This window comes from Mobula birostris, chromosome 4 (genome assembly GCF_030028105.1).
Source record: "Mobula birostris isolate sMobBir1 chromosome 4, sMobBir1.hap1, whole genome shotgun sequence".
In the NCBI taxonomy this organism is placed as follows: domain Eukaryota; kingdom Metazoa; phylum Chordata; class Chondrichthyes; order Myliobatiformes; family Myliobatidae; genus Mobula; species Mobula birostris.
This window is the reverse complement of record NC_092373.1, coordinates 108,906,597-108,927,408: the sequence shown is the minus strand read 5'-3', so window position 1 is coordinate 108,927,408 and position 20,812 is coordinate 108,906,597. Positions and strand designations below refer to the sequence as shown.

The 20,812-nt window shown below is 45.7% G+C and overlaps 1 protein-coding gene across 10 annotated transcripts in view; it reads right to left on the bottom strand.

The window, feature by feature from the left end:
• Positions 1-20,812, bottom strand: part of afap1 (actin filament associated protein 1) — a 407,775-nt gene that overhangs the window by 9,276 nt on the left and 377,687 nt on the right. For 9 of the 10 annotated variants that reach the window (XM_072255900.1, XM_072255903.1, XM_072255901.1 and 6 more), the window contains exons 13-15: positions 20,674-20,788; positions 20,193-20,357; positions 6,907-7,100 (exon numbers count right to left, since the gene is read on the bottom strand). In XM_072255900.1, coding sequence (XP_072112001.1) covers positions 6,907-7,100; positions 20,193-20,357; positions 20,674-20,788 — 474 coding nt within the window. Of the gene's footprint in view, positions 1-6,906; positions 7,101-16,203; positions 16,498-20,192; positions 20,358-20,673; positions 20,789-20,812 lie in introns of those variants that run through there. The other variant, XM_072255906.1, reaches the window with a different exon arrangement.

The following is a 20,812-nucleotide window of genomic DNA, read 5'->3' as shown; positions in this document are numbered from 1 at the left end:
CTGGACTCCAGGGCCGGCTGGTGGCGCAACGACATCGGCGCCGGACCCGGGAGCGGAGGTTCTCGGGTTTGAAACTAGTCGAGTCCACTCCCGAGTACGCTTTCCATCCATGCCAGGTTGAGTGTCGAGATCGCAAATCGACCTCGTAAAGGGGAAATACTGCAAAAATGCCTGTGTGAGGAGTGGCACACCACACAGTGTCTCTCTCTCTTGCTCCACGCCTTGTAAAAAGCCATGAAAAAGACATCATCACAGATGCACGCACAGACATGCAGTCGCACACGCACAAATGCGCACGCGCAGACGCACATGCACAGACCCGCACGCATGCACGCACACGCAGACGCACACGCAAAGACCTGCACACACGCAGGCACAAGCCAAAAAAGAAGAAAGAAAACCTGGACTGCACAGTCGTCCATAGCAAAATGAATTCCAGAGTCACCAGCCTCTGGCGAAAGAAATGCCTCCTCACCTCTGTTCTAAATGAACATCCCTCTATTCTGAGGCTGTGTCCGTGCTAGTCTTAGACTCATCCACTACAGGAAACATCTTCTCCACATCCACCCTGTCGAAGCCTTTCAATATTCAATAGGTTTCAATGAGACCTCCCCCCCACCCATTCTTCTAAATTAAGTGAATACAGGCTCAGAGCCATCAAACACTCCTCATATGATAACCCTTTCATTCCTGGAATCATTCTCATCAACCTCCTCTGGACCATCTACAATGCCAGAACATCTCTTCTTAGATAGGGAGCCTAACACCGCTCACACTACTCTGAGAGCAGTCTGACCAATGCCTTATAAAGCCCCAGCACCAAGTTCTTATATTCTAACCCTCTCATTGCATTTGCCTTCCTTACCACCTACTGAACCTTCAAGTTAACCTTTAGGGAATCCTACACGAGGATTCCCAAGTCCCTTTGCACCTCTAACTTTAGAATTTCCTCCCCCTTTAGAAAACAGTTTATACCTTTCTTCCTTCTACCAAAGTGCATTACCATTCACTTCATATTCCATCAGCAACTTCTCTGCCTCTTCTCCCAATCTGTTCAAGTCCTTCTGCAGACTCTGCTCCCTCCACCTATCTTTGTATCATCTGCAAACTTAGCTAAAAAGCCATCAATTCCACGATCCAAATCCATGGCAAACTACTTGAAAATAAGTGGTCCAGCGCTTGTCACTGGCAGCAACCAGAAAAGGCCCCTAATTCTGACTCTTTGCCTCCTTCCAATCAGTTGATCTTCTATACATGCCAGTATTTTTCCTGTATTACTATGGGCTCTAATCTTGTTAAGTAGCCTCATGTGTGGCATCTTGTCAAGGGCCTTCAGAAAATCCAAGTACACAACATCCACTGACTGTCTGTTATTTCCTCAACGAATTCCAGCAGATTTGTCAGGCAAGATTTCCCCTTAAGGAGATCATGTTGGACTCCAACATCTTCCGAACCACTGAAGTCAGGCTAACTGGCCGATAATTTCCTTTCTTCTGCCTCCCTCCCTTCTTAAAGAGTGGAGTGATATTTGCAATTTTCCAGTTCTCCATAACCATTCCAGAATCCAGTGATTCTTGAAAGATCATGACTAATGCCCCACAGTCTCTTCAGCTACCTCTTTCAGAACCCTGGGGTGTAGGCCATCTGGTCCACGTGACTTATCAAACAGATTTTTCAGCTTCCCAAGGATCTTCTCCTTAGTGATTGCAACTACACTCACTTCTGCACCTGACACTCTCACATTCCTGGCATACTGTTAGTGTCTTCACAAAATACATATTCAGTTTGTCCACCAATTCTTTGTTACCCACCACTGCTCCAATGTACACTCTCACCTCTCTTTGAATCTTTATATGTATGAAAAAACTTTGGTATCTGCTTTGATATTTTTGGCTCGCTTACTTTCATATTTTATCTTTTCTCTCTTTTTTTTGTTGCCTTCTGCTGTTTTTTTAAAAGGCTTCCCAATCCTCTAACCTCCTACTAGTTTTTGTTATATTATATGCCCTCTCATTTGCTTTTATGTTGTCTTCAACTTTCCTTGTCAGCCACAGTTGCCTAATCCTCCCTTTAGAATACTTCATCTTTGAATACACTCTATCTTTTCTGCACCCTCTGAATTGCCCTCAGAAACACCAGCCATTGCCATTCTGCCATCATTCCTGCTAGTGTCCTCTTCCAGTTAGCTTTGGCCAGCTTTTCTCTCATGCCTCTATAATTCCTTTTACTCCATTGTAATACTGATATTATGATCACTGCTTTTCAAGGGTTCCTTCACCTTATCAAATCTGGTTCATTACACAACACTCAATCCAGGATTGTCTTTCTCCTAGTGGGTTCTCTGAAAAGCCATCTTGCAGGCATTCTACAAATTCCCTCTCTTGGGGTCCAGCACCAACCTGATTTTCCCAATCTTCCTGCATATTGCAATCCCCCATTGCCCTTATTACAGGCCTTTTCTATTTTCCATGGAAATTTATAGCCCACATCCTGGCTACAGTTCGAGGTCATGTATATAACTCCCATCAGGGTCTTTTTACCCTTGCAGTTTCTTAACTCTACCCACAAGGATTTTACATCTTTCATCTTTCCTTTAAAAAATCCAAATTCCATATTCAAGGAACACTTTGTTCAAGCACTACATACACCTTTGCATGATAAGGACCCTTGTATGGAATAAACAACCCTCCTTACATCTTGGAGAAAATATATCATGCTCATTTCTGAACTGGTTCATATTTGTCTACAAGCTACAATGTACCTGAATGGATGCCCTGGGCTTCCAGTGCAACAGTGCTCTCTCTCGTTCTCTCTCCCACAAATTTTCTCTCTTGTTTTCTCCCTGCATCCCACGTACCTTTCCCGTATTCTAATGTGTGGTCATCAAGCTGAAGCATTAAATCTGTTCCATCCTCAAAAGGTGCTGCAATATTCTATTAAAACTTCCATCACAGAAACTTGAGAGACGGGCAGGAATGGGTGATTAAGATTTTTGAAGTCTTAGAGAAGATAGAGGAGGAGGTAAAGGCAGGGGGGCGGGTAAGAGTTACGCTACTAATCAGAGATAATCTCACAGATGCCCTCAGGGAGACACAATGGAGGGTTCAGACATTGAGTCCATTTGGGTAGAACTCAGGAATAGGAAGGGTATAATCACACTGATGGGATTGTACTACAGACCCCCCGAGAGCCACTTGGACATTGAAGCACAGATATGTAAATGGATTTAGGAAATGTGTTAAAATAATAGGCTTGTTGTCATGGGGGATTTCAACTTTACAAATATAAACTGGAACATTCTTAGTGCAAGGGGTTCAGATGGGGCAGAAGTTGTTAAGTATATCCAGGAGGGTTTTTTAGATCAATATGTGGATGGTCCAATGAGAGGAGGGCTGTATCGGACCTGGTGTTGGGTAATGAGCCTGGCCAGGTGACTGACCTTTCAGTGGGTGAGCAGTTAGGGAACAGTGACCACAGGTCCTTAACTTTCAGGATAGCTAGAGTTAAGGATCCTAGTGGGAGAGTTTTAAATTGGAGTAGGGCAAATTACAAGGGCTTTAGGCAGGAACTAAGAAGAGTTAATTGGGAACAGCATTTTTTTCTGGCAAGTCCACATCAGACATGTGGAAGGTGTTTCAAGCTCAATTGTACAGAGTACAAGAAAGGAATGTTCCCTGTTAGAAGCAAGAACAGGAGTGGAAAGATAGATGATGTCTAGAGAAATGATGAATTTAGTCAAGAAGAAAAAGGAAAAAGTATGTAAAGCTTCAGAAGTTAGGATCAAACGGAGCACATGATGAGTATACACAACCCAGACAAGAACTAAAGAATGAAATTAGGAAAGCCAGGAGGGGCCATGAGAAGCCCTTGGTAAGTAGGATTAAGCTGAATCCCAAAGCATTCTATACATACATCAAGAATAAGAGAATAACTAGGGAGAGGGTGGGACCACTCAAGGATAAAAAGACAAACATTTGCTTGGATGCAGAGAATGTGAGTAAGACACCTAATGAGTAATTGCTTCAGTAGCTACCAAGGAAAAGGATATGGAGAACCGGGCTATCAGTGGTGAATGTTAGGGTGTTTAGAGGTCAAGGAGGAGGAAGCCTTGGGCCTCCTAATGATTACTAAGGTGGATAAGTCCCCAGTGCCTGATGGGATCTACCCCGGGTTACTGAATGAGGCGAGAGATGAGATTGCTGGGGCGTTGATGTGTGTCTTTCATGTCCTGTCTAGGCACAGGTGAGGTTCTGGTTAAATGTTGTACTTCTCTTTAAAATTCTGGGAACTACAGACCAAATCTCCATCACCACCTCTTTCAGAACCCTGGGGTGCAGTTCATCTGGCCCAGGTGACTTATGTACCCTTAGGTCTTTCAGCTTTTTGAGCACCTTCTCCCTTGTAATAGTAACTGCACTCACTTCTCTTCCCTCAAACCCTTCAACATCTGGCCAGTGTCTTCCAGCGTGAAGACTGATGCAAAATTCTCAGTTAGTTCCTTTGCCATCGCCTTGTCATGCATTATTACTTCTCCGACCTCATTTTCTAGTGGTCCTATATCCACTCTCATCTCTTTTATTTTTTACATACTTGAAAAAGCTTTTACTCTCCACTTTGATATTGTTTGCTAGCTTGTTTTCATATTTCATCTTTTCTCTCCTAATGATTCTTTTAGTTGCTCTCTGTAGGTTTTTAAAAGCTTCCCAATCCTCTATCTTCCCACTAATTTTTGCTTTGTAACTTTTGCTTTTACATTATCTTTGACTTCCCTTGTCAGCTACGGTTATGCTATTTTGCCATTTAAATATTTCTTCGTTTTTGGAATACGTTTTTGTCCTACACCTTCCTCATTTTTCCCAGAAACTCACATCATTGCTGTTCTGCTGTCATCCCTGCCAGCATCTCCTTCTAATTTACTTTGGCCAATTTCTCTCTCATACCACTGTAATTTCCTTTACTCCACTGAAATACTGCTATGTCAGACTTTACTTTCTCCCTGTCGAATTTGAAGTTGAACTCAGTCATATTGTTATCGTTGTCTCCTAAGGGCTCTTTTACCTTAAGCATCCTAATCACCTCCAGTTCATTACATAACACCCAATCCAGTATAGCTGATCCCCTAGTAGGCTCAATGACAAACCGCTCTACAAAGCCATCTCTTGGGCACTCAACAAACTCACTTTCTTGAGATCTATTACCAACCTGATTTTCCCAATTGACCTGCATGTTGAAATCTCCCATGACTATCATAACATTGTCCTTTTGATATGCCTATTCTATTTCTCATTGTAATCTGGGGTCCACATCCCAACTACTCTTGGGGGGCCTGTATATAACTGTCATCAGGGTCCTTTTACCCTTGAAGTTTCTTAACTCAACCCTCAAGGATTCAACATCTTTCTACTGATTTGATGCCATTCTTTACTAGCAGAGCCACGCCTACCTTCCTCTCCATCTAAAACGTTGTGTAACCTTGGACATTCAGCTCCCACTACAACCATCCTTCAGCCACGATTCAGTGATGGCCACAACATCATACCTGACAATCTGTAATACTGCAACAAGATCATCCACCTTATTTCTTATACTCCGTGCATTGAGCTATAACACTTTGAGGACTTTATTTCTACCCTTTTTGATTTTGCATCCCTAATGCACTGATGCTCATCATACCGGCTGCAGTTTTGTCCTATCATCTGCCTGCCCTTCCTGACAGTCTGACTGCACGCTTTCTTTGCTTTTTACCATCCGTCCTATACTGAGTCACTTCACTCCAGTTTCCACCCCCTGCCTGATCGTTCAGAAGATTGGAAAAGAACACAGCACAAATCCATTGCAGATATGGGCAGAGAAATAGCAGATGGGGTTTCAGCCAGATAAATGTGAGGTGTTGCACCTTGGCAGGGCAAATGAAAGTAGACAGTACATTTTAAGGGCAAGATCCTTAACAGTGTTACTGAGCAGAGAGATCTTGGGGTCCAAGCTCATAGCTCCTTAGAAGAAGTGGTTAAGAAGGCTTATGGAATGCTTGTTTTCATTAGTCGAGGCACTGAGTTCAAAAGTCAGGAGGTTATGTTGCGACTTCATAAAACTCTGGTTAGGCCACATCTGGAATATTGCATACAATTTTGGTCAACCCACTATGGGAAAGATGTTGTGGCTTTGGAGAGGCTGTCTGGTTTAGAGGCCGGACAGATAGAGTAAACAGGGGATATATTTTTCCCAGGGTAGAAATGTCCAACACCAGAGGGCATGCATTGAAGGTGAGAGCTGCAGGTTCAAAGGGGATGTGAGGGGTGAGTTTTTTCACTCAGAGAGTGGTGGATGGCTGGAATGTGCTGCCTATTATGGTGGTAGAGGCAAACACATTAGAAGCTTTGAAGAGACATTTAGATATGTACATGGATGTGAGAAAGATGGAGGGATCTGGACATTGTGTAAGTAGGAGGGATTAGTTTTTTGGAGGTTTCTGATTTACTTTTTAGCTGGTTTGGCATAACTTGTGGGCCGAATGGCCTGACCTTGTGCTGTACTGTTTAAGTTCTTAACAGCTCTGACCTGCATTTCACAGGTTTAACACGCCCTTGGTCTGTTTCTTCTCTCCCTCTAATTGCCCATATTCCACTCTCTCTAGGAGTCCGGCAGCACAGTAACTATTCTTGTAAGAGATATTCCTTCTCCCTATCTCCCTCCCCTACACTCTCTACAAATTTCAACTGACTTTCCAGTTCTGGTGAGGAGCCTGTGACCTGAGCGGTTAAGTCTGCTTCTCTATTCACAACTGCTGCCTAACTTGCTCAGTACTTTACTTTATGTGTGTCTCATTTACAAATAGGAAAGTTACAAACAGAAATAGATCCTCTTGCTCTTTCAATATGCAATCGATATTTATACACTTTCTTATACCTGTGGGCTAGACGTCCTGGAGGACTTTGGCTCTATTGTCAGTCCCAGTGTGGGCCCTCCAGCAAGGGCTTTCTTCAAGCTTTCATTCACCTCTGTCAGCTCCAGTTCCAGGTTCACACGCTCAGCCTCCTTAGCTTTACATTCCTCCTCCAGTTTCTTTAGGTTTGCCTCCAGAGCAACCTGAGACTTCTTACCTACATTAAATGTAAAGAACAATGATATATGAAAGTAAAGTGAATCTTAGAAATGTGTCTACTCCATTCCCTACTGGAGCATTGTTAAAATGATCACAAGTTTCCTCGATTCTAGAAGTTACGAAGTTTAGTAGTTCAAGTTCAATTGTCATTCAACCATACATGAATACCAATGAATACAGCCAGATAAGACAGCACTACTCTGGAAGTCAAGGTGCAAAACACAGTACCAACAGTCATACACAGCAAAAGGCACACATATAAGATAGCAGTAAACATATAAGATATCAGTAAAATACAGTCACACAAAAATACACTGTATAGTCCAAGACCCTGAGTCCATGAACATTGCAGCAGTCTGCAGTCGAACACAACACAGCCTGTTCTCCGCCGAGTAAACGATGCTGACCCCAGCTTGGATGCTGCACCACACCGCCTCTAGTAGAGAGCACTGACTCTGACTCCTCTCTCCTGGGCAGCTGTAAACAGGCAACACTGCAGCTTGAGGCCTAGTACTAACCACAACTAAGGTAATGCACCTCCCCCGTCATCCGGCTCTGCTGTCCACTAATTATGCAGAGAACTGGTCTCGCAGCATTCCATATTAACAACGTCCAACAGAACCTTGCAATCACAAGAAAAGCGACTGAGATGACCACTTGCTGTTAAACTGTACAGTCCCTTCATGCACCGACGCCTCGACTGCCTCACTGATGCAAGCAGCTCCAGTCCTTCAGTTTCTCTGCCAACAAGTGACTCACTGATGGGGTAACCTGCAGTACTTTAAGTTATTAATGTCCAGCTGGGTCTTGTGATCATAAAAAGTACACATAAAAATGACAATAACACCATTGGCAAACACGGGGAATTCTGCAGATGCTGGAAATTCAAGCAACACACATTCAAGCAAAACTTTTCGATGATTTTAAGTTCCCTGGCCCCCACCGCTTTATTTTCACCATGCCTGCTCTGGATCTCTTTATTGCTAACTGCCAATGGGACATCAACCGTCTTGACTTCACTGCACCTTGTTCCCATTCCAACTTTACTCTTTCCGAATGCTCTGCTCTCCACTCCCTCCGCACTAATCCTAACCTTACTATTAAACCCGCCGAAAAGCGGGGTGCTGTTGTAGTCTGGTGTACTGACCTCTACCTTGCCAAGGCACAGTGACAACTCGCGGATACCTCCTCTTATTTACCTCTCAATCATGACCCCACTAAGGAGCACCAGGCCATTGCCTCCCACACCATCACCGACTTTATCCGCTCAGGGGATCTCCCATCCACTGCTACCAACCTTATAGTTCCCATACCTCGCACTTCCCATTTCTACCTCCTATCCAAGATCCACAAACCTGCCTGTCCTGGCAGACCTATAGTCTCAGCTTGCTCCTGCCTCACCGAACTTGTTTCTGCATACCTCAACACTGTTTTATCACCCCTTGTTCAATCCCTTCCGACCTATGTTCGTGACACTTCTCACGCTCTTAAACTTTTCGATGATTTTAAGTTCCCTGGCCCCCACCGCTTTATTTTCACCAGCAGGGATCGCTCCCTACATGACTCCCTTGTCCATTCGTCCCCCCGCCATCCCTCCTCACTGATCTCCCTCCTGGCACTTACCCTTGTAAGCGGAACAAGTGCTACACATGCCCTTACACTTCCTCCCTTACCACCATTCAGGGCCTCAGACAGTCCTTCCAGGTGAGGCGACACTTCACTTGTGAGTATGCTGGGGTGATATACTGTGTCCGGTACTCCCGATGTGGCCTTCTATATATTGGCAAGACCCGACGCAGACTGGGAGACCATTTTGCTGAACACCTACGCTCTGTCCGCCAGAGAAAGCAGGATCTCCCAGTGGCCACATATTTTAATTCCACATCCCATTCCCATTCTGACATGTCTATCCACGGCCTCCTCTACTGTAAAGATGAAGCCACACTCAGGTTGGAGGAACAACACCTTATATTCCGTCTGGGTAGCCTCCAACCTGATGGCATGAACATTGACTTCTCTAACTTCTGCTAATGCCCCACCTCCCCCTCGTACCCTATACGTTATTTATTTATATACACACATTCTTTCTCTCACTCTCCTTTTTCTCCCTCTGTCCCTCTAACTATACCCCTTGCCCATCCTCTGGGATCCCCCCCCCCCACCGTCTTCTCCCCGGACCTCCTGTCCCATGATCCTCTCATTCCCTTTGCCAATCACCTATCCAGATCTTGGCTCCATCCCTCCCCCTCCTGTCTTCTCCTATCATTTTGGATCTCCCCCTCCCCCTCCCACTTTCAAATCTCTTACTAACTCTTCCTTCAGTTAGTCCTGACGAAGGGTCTCGGCCTGAAACGTCAACTGTACCTCTTCCTAGAGATGCTGCCTGGCCTGCTGCGTTCACCAGCAACTTTGATGAGTGTTGCATAACACCACTGGTTATTGTATAATTATGCAAAAATCATGGGATTGTGGCGACCCACTTTCTAGCACACATGAACCGGCCCACAAAACAGTGCGCGCAGGCAGAGTGCCGGCCCCAGAAAGGGCGCCAGGCCATCTTCACCAGCAGGGGGAAAATCCCGTGTGCAGAAAGGATCTGGGAATATGCATTCCCCACAGCAGTCCCGCCCCAGGGAGGGCGGGAACGGGAAGGCTTTAAAGCGGGCCGTGAAGTTTGAATAAATCTCTTTATCGCAACTCCAACTCACCGACTCCGTGTGGTTATTCTAGTGTTGTGTGTAGCACACCGCTACATTTGGTGACCCCGACGGCCCAAACGATATTTGGACCAGAGATGACCGACGCCGCATCTGTTCACGCAGTTTCATTAAAACTGCCAAGCTTTTGGCTGCTGAGACCCCCGTCTGTGGTTAGAACAGGCAGAAGCACAATTCCACATTCGGCAGATAACCTCGGAGCCCACTCGTTACTACTACATGCTGAGCTCTCTCAACCAAGAGACTGCTGCACAAGTTGAGGAGTTTATACAGTCGCCCCTGGAGAACAGCAAATACACAGCATTCAAAGCCCTGCTCATAAGGACTTTCAGACTCTCACGGCGCGAACGAGCACGCCGCTTAATGCACCTGGATGGTTTGGGAGACAGGCCGCCGTCAGCATTAATGATCGAAATGCTGGCCCTGGCTGGAGGACACAAACCCTGCCTCATGTTTGATCAGGTGTTCCCAGAGCAACTGCCGGAGGACATACATCTGCTGCTGGCCGACACAGATTTCAGTGACCCCCGGGAGGTGGCGGCCCGGACAGATGTGCTGTGGAATGCCAAGAAGGAGCGAGGGGCGTCCGTTCGACAGATTACCAAGCCGCGTGCCCAACGACAGACCAGACCAGGTCCGGCAGCAGAGCCCAACGAACAATGGTGCTTCTACCACCAGCCGCGGGGCACAGAGGCCCACCGCTGTAGACCACCCTGCAAATTCCCGGGAAACGCCAAGGCCCAGCCGCTGCCGATCGCTACGGCAGCTGGCCATCAGGACAGCCTCCTGTACGTCTGGGACAAGCAGTTGGGACGCCGATTTTTGGTCGACACCAGAGCGGAAATCAGCGTTTTACCTCCAACGAGTTACGACACCCGCAACAGAGAACCGGGACCCACCCTGAGGGCTGCAAATGGCAGCACAATACGAACCTACAGCACCCACACGGTGCGGCTACAGTTCAGCTCCAGCCGGTTCACGTGGGACTTCACACTGGCCGCCGTGGCCCAACCACTCCTGGGGGCGGATTTTCTGCGAGCCCACAGCCTGCTGGTCGACCTGCAAGGGAAGCGTTTAGTCCACGCCAAGAATTTTCAAACGTTCTCCCTGGGTGAAGCACAGTTGCCAGCCCCACACCTGGACTCCATCACGCTGTCCGACGACAAATTCACCAGGGTCCTGGCGGATTTCCCATCAGTACTGACACCGCAGTTCACGACAGCCATGCCCAGACACGGAGTACAGCACCACATCCCGACCCAGGGACCACCCCTCCACTCCCGTGCTCGAAAGCTTCCGCCGGACAAGCTCCAACTGGTGAAGGAGGAGTTCAAGAGGGTGGAGGAATTGGGGATTGTACGGCGGTCCGACAGCCCATGGGCTTCCCCCCTGCACATGGTGCCCAAGGCAACGGGGGGGCTGGAGACCATGCGGTGACTACCACAGACTGAACGAGGCTACAACGCCAGACCGCTACCCTGTGCCGCACATTCAAGACTTCGCAGCAAACCTACACGGCGCAAGGATCTTTTCCAAGGTAGACCTCGTCCGGGGATACCATCAAATCCTGGTACATCCGGACGACATCCCCGAAATAGCACTCATCACCCCGTTTGGACTTTTTGAATTCCTCCAAATGCCGTTCGGCCTGAAGAATGCCGCACAGACTTTCCAGCGGCTAATGGACGCGGTGGGACGCGACCTGGACTTTGCATTCATCTATTTGGACGACATCCTCATAGCCAGCAGTAGTCGTCAAGAGCATCTGTCCCACCTCCGCCAGCTCTACTCCCGCCTGAGTGAATCCGGCCTTACAATCAACCCGGCCAAATGCCAGTTCGGACTCGACACCATCAACTTCCTGGGCCACAGGATTACTAAAGACGGGGTAACCCCTCTGCCCGCCAAGGTAGACGTGGTCCGCCACTTCCCCCAACCCAACACAATCAAAGGCCTGCAGGAATTCGTGGGTATGGTGAATTTCTACCACCGTTTCCTCCCCTCAGCAGCCCGAACCATGCGCCCCCTGTTCACTCTGATGTCGGGTAAGGGCAAGGACATTACCTGGGACGAAGAGGCCGCAACCGCTTTCGTTAAAACCAAAGAAGCCTTGGCAAATGCCGCGATGCTAGTGCACCCCAGAACGGACGTTCCTACTGCCCTCACGGTGGACGCATCCAACACAGCAGTTGGTGGAGTGCAGGAACAACTCATCGAGGATCACTGGCAACCCCTGGCGTTCTTCAGCAAACACCTACGACCACCTGAACTCAAATACAGTGCTTTCAACCGGGAGCTATTGGCACTATACCTGGCAATCTGGCATTTCAGGTACTTCTTAGAAGGTAGGCCCTTCACCACTTTTACAGACCACAAACCGCTTACCTTTGCGTTCACGAAGGTGTCCGACCCCTGGTCGTCCCGCCAGCAGCGACATCTGTCCTACATCTCCGAGTACACGATGGACATCCAGCATGTCTCGGGAAAGGACAACGTCGTGGCGGACGCACTATCCAGACCTACCATACAGGCCCTGTCCCAGGGGGTGGACTATGCAGCGCTGGCAGAGGCACAGCAGGCAGACGCTGAGATCCCCAGTTACAGGACTGCAGTTTCCGGTTTACAGCTCCAAGACCTCCCGTGGTCCAGGTGAGAGGACCCTACTGTGTGACGTAGCTACCGGCCAACCCCGCCCCGTCATCCCGGCAGCCTGGCGCCGGCGGGTTTTCGAATCCATTCACAACTTAGCGCACCCCTCCATCAGGACAACCGTCCGGTTGGTCTCCAACAGCGAATGGGCCGAAATGTGCACGCAGTGCCAAACGGCCAAGCTGCAGCGGCACACCAAGGCTCCGCCGCAGCGGTTCGAATCCACCCGCTGGAGGTTCGACCACATTCATGTGGATATCGTGGGGCCCCTGCCAGTGTCATGAGGAGCGCGGTACCTCCTAACTATGATAGACCGGTTCACCAGATGGCCAGAGGCAGTCCCGCTCACCGACAGCACCTCCGAATCCTGTGCCCGAGCACTGATCGCAACCTGGGTAGCACGCTTCGGGGTACCGGCCCACATTACCTCCGACAAGGGAGCCCAGTTCACCTCCAGCCTGTGGTCGGCTATGGCCAGCCTTTTAGGATTGCAGCTACACCACACAACTGCCTACCACCCACAGTCAAACGGACTAGTGGAGCGCTTCCTCCGTCACCTGAAATCGGCTCTCATGGCCCGCCTGGAGGGGCCTAACCGGGTAGACGAGCTTCCCTGGGTCCTGCTCGGAATCCGCACGGCGCCCAAGGAGGATCTGCACACCTCGTTGGCCGAGTTGGTGTACGGCGCACCCCTGGTCGTCCCAGGAGAGTTCATACCAGCCCCAAGGGGGCAAGAGGAAGAACCCACAGCAGTCCTGGACAGACTACAGGAGAGGCTCGGTAACCTGGCCCCCATTCCCACTTCACAGCACGGACAGAGCCCGACCTGCATACCCAAAGACCTGCAGAACTGTAAGTTTCTTTTTGTACAATGGGGCAGACACTGGGCACCGCTACAGTGGCGCTACAAGGGGCCACTTAAGGTGATCAGGAACAATGGGTCCACGTTCGTGCTGGACACTGGGGGGAGAGAGGAGGTTTACACGGTGGACCGACTCAAACCGGTCCATGTGGACTTGGCGCAGCCAGTCCAGGCTCAGGCACCGAGGCGCAGGGGTAGACCTCCCAAACAGAGGCCGATCCAGACTGTGGACATTGGGGGAGGTATCGCCGGTTCTGGGGGGGCGTTATGTGGCGATCCACTTTCTAGCACACACGAACCGGCCCACGAAACAGCGCGCGCAGGCAGAGGGCCGGCCCCAAAAAGGGCGCCAGGCCATCTTCACCAGCAGGGGGAAAATCCCGCGCGCGGAAAGGATCTGGGAATATGCATTCCCCACAGCAGTCCCGCCCCAGGGAGGGCGGGAACGGGAAGGCTTTAAAGCAGGCCGCGAAGTTTGAATAAATCTCTTTCTCGCAACTCCAACTCACCGACTCCGTGTGGTTATTCTAGCGCTGTGTGTAGCACACCGCTACAGGATACAGTAAGATCTTCCACGTTTTGTAGGAAGCACTGTCTCCATATAATCGTAAGAAACGTCAGTCTTTCTGCACACTTGCAATCCAAGCAGAAGGGGAGGCTGTTGAAGAAATTTGAGCTTCTTCTCCGCAATAGCAGGTGTGTTGGAACTCAGAAGAGGAATTGCAACATTGGATTTTTCCATAGCCAATACGACAAGATGAAGAAATGAAGTCAGGATTGAATCAGAGAGAATATAAAAAGGGGCAAGCCACTTATAACCATATAACAATTACAGCATGGAAACAGGCCATCTCGGCCCTTCTAGTCCATGCCGAACGCTTACTCTGACCTAGTCCCACCGACCTGCACTCAGCCCATAACCCTCCATTCCGTTCCTGTCCATATAGCGATCCAATTTAACTTTAAATGACAATATCGAACCTGCCTCAACCACTTCTGCTGGAAGCTCGTTCCACACAGCTACCACTCTCTGAGTAAAGAAGTTCCCCCTCATGTTACCCCTAAACTTTTGCCCTTTAACTCTCCACTCACGTCCTCTTGTTTGAATCTCCCCTACTCTCAATGGAAAAAGCCTACCCATGTCAACTCTATCTATCCCCCTCATAATTTTAAATACCTCTAGCAAGTCTCCCCTCAACCTTCTACGCTCCAAAGAATAAAGACCCAACTTGTTCAACCTTTCTCTGTAACTTAGGTGATGAAACCCAGGTAACATTCTAGTAAATCTTCTCTGTACTCTCTCTATTTTGTTGACATCTTTCCTATAATTTGGTGACCAGAACTGTACACAATACTCCAAATTTGGCCTTACCAATGCCTTGTACAATTTTAACATTACAACCAAACTCCTATACTCAATGCTCTGATTTATAAAGGCCAGCATACCAAAAGCTTTCTTCACCACCCTATCCACATGAGATTCCACCTTCAGGGAACTATGCACCATCATTCCTAGATCCCTCTGTTCCACTGCATCCTTCAATGCCCTACCATTTACCATGTATGTCCTATTTTGATTAGTCCTACCAAATTGTAGCACCTCACATTTATCAGCATCTTTCAGCCCACTCTTCTAACTGGCCCAGATCTCTCTGAAAGCTTTGAAAACCTACTTCATTATCCACAACTCCACCTATCTTAGTATCATCTGCATACTTACTCATCCAATTTACCACCCCATCATCCAGATCATTAATGTATATGACAACAACACGGGACCCAGTATAGATCCCTGAGGCACACCACTAGTCACCAGCCTCCAATCTGATAAACAGTTATCCACCACTACTACCATCTACTCTCTGGCGTCTCCTAACCAGCCACTGCTGAATCCATTTTACTACTTCAATATTAATACCTAACGATTGAACCTTCCTAACTAACCTTCCGTGTGGAACCTTGTCAAAGGCCTTACTGAAGTCCATATAGACAACATCCACCGCTTTACCCTTGTCAACTTTTCTAGTAACCTCTTCAAAAAATTCTATAAGATTTGTCAAACATGACCTTCCATGCACAAATCCATGTTGACTGTTCCTAATCAGACCTTGTCTATCCAGATAATTATATATACCATCTCTAAGAATACTTTCCATCAATTTATCCACCACTGACGTCAAACTCACAGTCCGATAATTGCTAGGTTTACTCTTAGAACCCTTTTTAAACAATGGAACCACATGAGCAATACACCAATCCTCCGACACCATCCCCATTTCTAATGACATTTGAAATATTTCTGTCAGAGCCCCTGCTATTTTCCACACTAACTTCCTTCAAGGTCCTAGGGAATACCCTGTCAGGACCCAGAGACTTATTCACTTTTATATTCCTCTTGTTAATTTTTTGGGCTACTAATTTAGCTGTATACAGAGCTTTCCAGAGTGAACTAAGCTCAGAATCCTCAGCATCAACTCTAGTCTATGATTCAGTTTCAGTCTTTCTCTGTTTGTCATGTAGCCTGTGTAGTTGCTTTATTAGGTTGATAACTCTAAACTCTTGCAGATACTTCTGTGCTGTGCTCTCCTGTATTCCAGATTGAACTAGGGTTTTACTGGGGTCTGAATCAGACCACAAAGCCACAAAATGTGCTAATATATAATTATGTCCCATTATATTCAATTATCGACAAATTCCACTCTTCATAGAGTTTGGCAAGGAAAGCTGGTGTTTGCTCTCTACTTGACTTTATTCTCAGCAACCTATCTGCCACCTGCACAGTGTATACTCACAACAGTTCATACATCCCCTCTCCCATAGAGTGGTACTACAACTATAGGTGAAGTGGCCTGGAAAAAAGCACACTAACCGTAATGCTGTGAGCCATAACGTTGGTAAACATGGGTCGGTACATGCCATGTGCCAACATTTAGTATTGGCAATAAAGTAACATCCAAGCTGTGGCATAGTAGTCCAGTGACTCCAACCACCAAACTTTTCATTGTGTGGTCCTCATATGGTCTCGCTGGCTGCGTGTGGCTCTTCCCAGGGTCTTGTTTCTTCCTGCATCCCAAGTACATGTTGGCTGCTGGGTTCATTGGATACTGTAACGTTGTTGGCCGTTATGAGAATCCCAGTCGAGGGGCTGGCCAAGTGTGAGAAAATTGCTACAGTGAGACAGGTGGGGGAGTTAATGGGATCGAGCTGAGAGTCGGCAGGTACTTAATATACCAAATGCCCTCTTTCTACGTTATAAATAAATATGAGACAGTTCTGCACCTCTTCTACACCCTGCTGATAATAATGGTGGTGGAGAGCTGATGATAGAGGACATTCTGCAAACATTCCCAGCATGACAACCTGAATTGCATTAGTTCTTCCTAATTTGAAAGCCAGAGACAAATCTCTGCTTTGAACTCTGGTCTCACATACCAGCATTAACTCATATCACTCAATTTCTTCCAAGTACAGTTCTAGGACCAGACAACATCACAAGCTATAAAGCTTAATAACTCTCCTGGTTGAGTTTTCCTCTTCTCTTCTTAGGAAGGTTCCTTGTTGGAGCATGTTTTACTTCCATTTTGCCTTTGTAGGTTCCAGGTAGTCGATTAGGTTAATGTGGGAACTGGAAATTTCTCCACGATACAGGAGCAGTGCGCAACAAGGCAAGGGTAGTTTCCTTCCCCTGCCTTCACTAGGTTCCCGTCTGCTCCTGGCTCATGACCTCACAGTTCTCAATACCAATCCGATATACCAGATCTACAAAACAAGTTATTTTTAAAAACACAGAAAGCAGTAGGTGCCTGGAATGTGCTGGCAGGGGAAGTGGTGAAAGCACATAAAATAGGAATGTTTAAGAGGCAATTAGGCAGACACCTGAGCAAGCAGTGAATGGAGGGATATTGACCAAGTGCAGGCAGATCTGATGAATTAAAACTGGCATCATGGTTGCAGAGACATTGTGGTTTAAAGACTGTTTCTGTCGCTCAGTTCAGGACAAATGAATCATGAAGTCACAATGAACCATCAATAACTCTAATAAGGTATTTGAATGACTCAGTTTTTGTTCCAACATGATTCTAACCTCTCAATCTCATCAGAATACTGGATCCAATAATAGACACAGTAAATGTTGCCAGTGATGCTGAACAACAAGCACCTGCAGAAATCAGTGCTCAGTGAAGATCCATACTAAATAAATCTGGCAGAATCATATTTGATACAAAGAAAGGTGAAGTTTTTTGTGGGAAGGTGGCTACCTCAGTCCCAGCATAGTGCCGTAGGCTGGAAATTCTCCTTAACTCAGCCTTCTTATATAGAATAAACACCTTGTTAAAAATGCAACAGGATTTAGCTCCAACTATTCATGCAACATAAAACACAGTAGAACAGAGCCTGGATGAGCTGACAAGCAAAGAAAATGCTTTAGTGTTGGAAACTTCATTATTGTAAGCAAGAAATGGAGACTGCCAACTACAGGCCATTTTTGAATGAAAAATATTTTCCTCAAACACCGTCCAAATCTTCAACCAAACACTTTGAATCAATGATCGTAGTTATCAACCTTTCCTAAAAAGAAATAGGTCATTCCTGTCCACTCTGTTTTGGCCTCTCTTGAAGCTATACACCTGAATTAAATCTACCCATTCTCATAAAGCTTCCCTACACCCTCTTGTCCTGTCGCATTCTTCTTGCAGTGTCATGTCCACAGCTCAAAACCGCATTATGTCAAAACGCCAACTCGTTATTTGTCTTTCAATCTAACTATTAATTTATTTTTGTAATTCATAGTAATTTTTATCTCTTACTGCCACTAAAGAACAAATTACACAACATATGTCAGTGATAATAAACCTGATTTTGATTCTGATTTTTGATTTGTGACTTTTTTGTACCCAGTTAACCAATCTTTGATATTTCCCTGCAACCTAGAAGTCTCTCCATCAACCACGTTGGCAATTTTCGTATCAGCAAACCTCCTAATCATAGTTCAAAGCTAAGACATTAGTAATATAAAAATTACGTCATGAAAAATTGGGACTTAGTACAGAGCCCCAAAGACCCTTCTGGTAAAGTTCTCCAGTCACTAAAATTCCTGCATCAGTATTCCTTGCTTCCATTGAGCTGATTTTTAATCTAAATTGCCTTGCAGCTTATAGGCATCTACTTTCCTGATCCATCTGCTTAATGGACCTCTTTCAAGAAGTACGCAGAGCAAATCAAGTGTGCTATTCACATAAACTCTCCTGGTATCCGTGCCAAAAAAATGTTGGCCACTACCTACCCTTGACAACTCCATGCTAATTGTCCTCGGTTAACTTGTACCTCTCTAAAATATCAATTCTTGCTTGATGTCACAGGATCTGGGAACAAAGCAATTCATGGCACTTATCCTCACTATCATAGTGAACATAGGAGTATTCTGCTCAATGGCCTTTCTACAAAAGATAGCACAATTCCAGCATCTTTCTACAGATCTGACAGAGTCACAGGTCCATTCCCAAAGACCCTCTGTTAAGTGGCTAAGAATCCCAGTTCCATTCAGTCTCGCTCTTGCTCCTTCCTCCTGTGCTGCTGCTCCTAGTCCTTCTCTTGCCAGACTCTACATGCCTTTTGAATAGTCTGTAGCCTTGACAAGCAGTTTCATGACATTTGAGAAGGAAATAAATGTTACTGACATAATAAAATCTTTCCCACCCTATTCTTTAAGCTCATTCGATCCAAAGACCCCTTCCAATATCATTGAAAAAAGGCCACTTCCCATTGTATTATCTCCATGGATAATGCATTAAGCTCAATGGGCCAAATGGCCTAATACTGCTTCTATATCTTATGGACTTATTATGGATGGTGGTAAAGGACAAGAAGAGTTATGCCATTGAGCCGAGCTAGCAGAATAGTATTCACTCTGATTACACAAAAGAAATGTTAGTGTTTTTCCATGGACCTGCCACTATAGCCTGGTTAACTATGAGTAACTTTGAGTTCTAATACTGTTAAAGTACTTATGGATTATTTCGATTTTCAGAAGCTTTTTCAATAAATTGATAGTAGTATTAATATATTTTGAATGCCCAGGACATTCAGCATTTTTAGGATTTAGTAATATTGATAGCCAGTTAATTCAGGGAGTTAATGATTAGCCAGCTGTTAAATTTCTTTTATTTTCTGGGTAGGCTTTATTTTGACCTCCTGCTCATGACTTCATTACATTGCAGAAGGTCCCACTGCTGTGCAGGACCACCTGACTCTCCACTGCAAGCTGCAGCTGCCAAGTCACAAAGTAAATTCATGCATACTCTGGAAATCAGTGGTGTGCCGGACTGGTTCACAACCGAAAGCAACTTCTGGGTCAAATAAAGTCTGATTGAACTACATTTTAAACAACTAAAATTTGCAAAGTGTTTTATTTACTGTTTGCTAAAGTACAACACAAGGTTGACCTCAGACCAAACATTAGAGGAGTGAAAAGGTAAAAAGTTGGCACTTCTACTTCACACACTATTTTGGTGCCAGTGCCATCCCATTTTTAATTATACTTAGAATATTGGGACATAAAAGATACTTATCAACTAGAGTCAATATTTAATGACATTGTAGATATGACTGATTTAATTAAGCACTCTGTATCTGAATCAATGCAAAGAGAATACAGATTGTGGAAAAAAGGATGTTATCTGTTATTGTTTGTAATACCATGGTTCTATTCAGCTGAAGATATGATCGAAACCAGGTTCAGCAATTTTTTGTGACGGTTTCTTGATGTGTCAGTCATCGAGAAATAATTTCAATCCAACAAATTTGATCAGTTTTGTATCTGAACCATCTTCTTTAAAGGAACAGAAAATTTTAATGTTGCTACCTGAACATGCTTCAATGGCTGTTCTCAGCTCCCTTTTGTCTTTTCTCAGTTGTGCTAGACGGGTGCGTAAGATTTCTTTCTGCTTTTTCAAATCTTCCTCCTTCGACTGCAATCTTTTTGCATCAGCCTCCACTCGATTTTTTCCATATTTATATTGATCAGCATCTGAAAGTTAATCTCATACCTTTTAATACCTTTATATTAGATATATTCTAGCAATTGACAGCAATTCAAATAACTTCCAACCATCCCTGGTGTAAAGGAATTATTGATTAAATCAGTTAGTATACAAAACCACTAACCTATGATATATTTACCATATTCCATTAAAAGAATCATTATTTAGATGAGAAATGACTGCAATGTCAATTTGAAAAGACAAGTGTATGGTAAAGACACATTTATTAGGAAACAGTATCACCAGTTTCTGCTAGATGTTATTATGTTTAGTATGATAAAACACAAAACGTAAAACACTCACTTGATGCAGTGCGTTTAACACTTGTGCTAGGGTTTGGTTTCTTCACCTGGCTGTTTACGGCCTTTGGTTTCGATGTTGTACCATTTACAACTGTTGGCATTTTCTTCCCTTTTATCTATAAGTGGGAAAATAAGTAGTC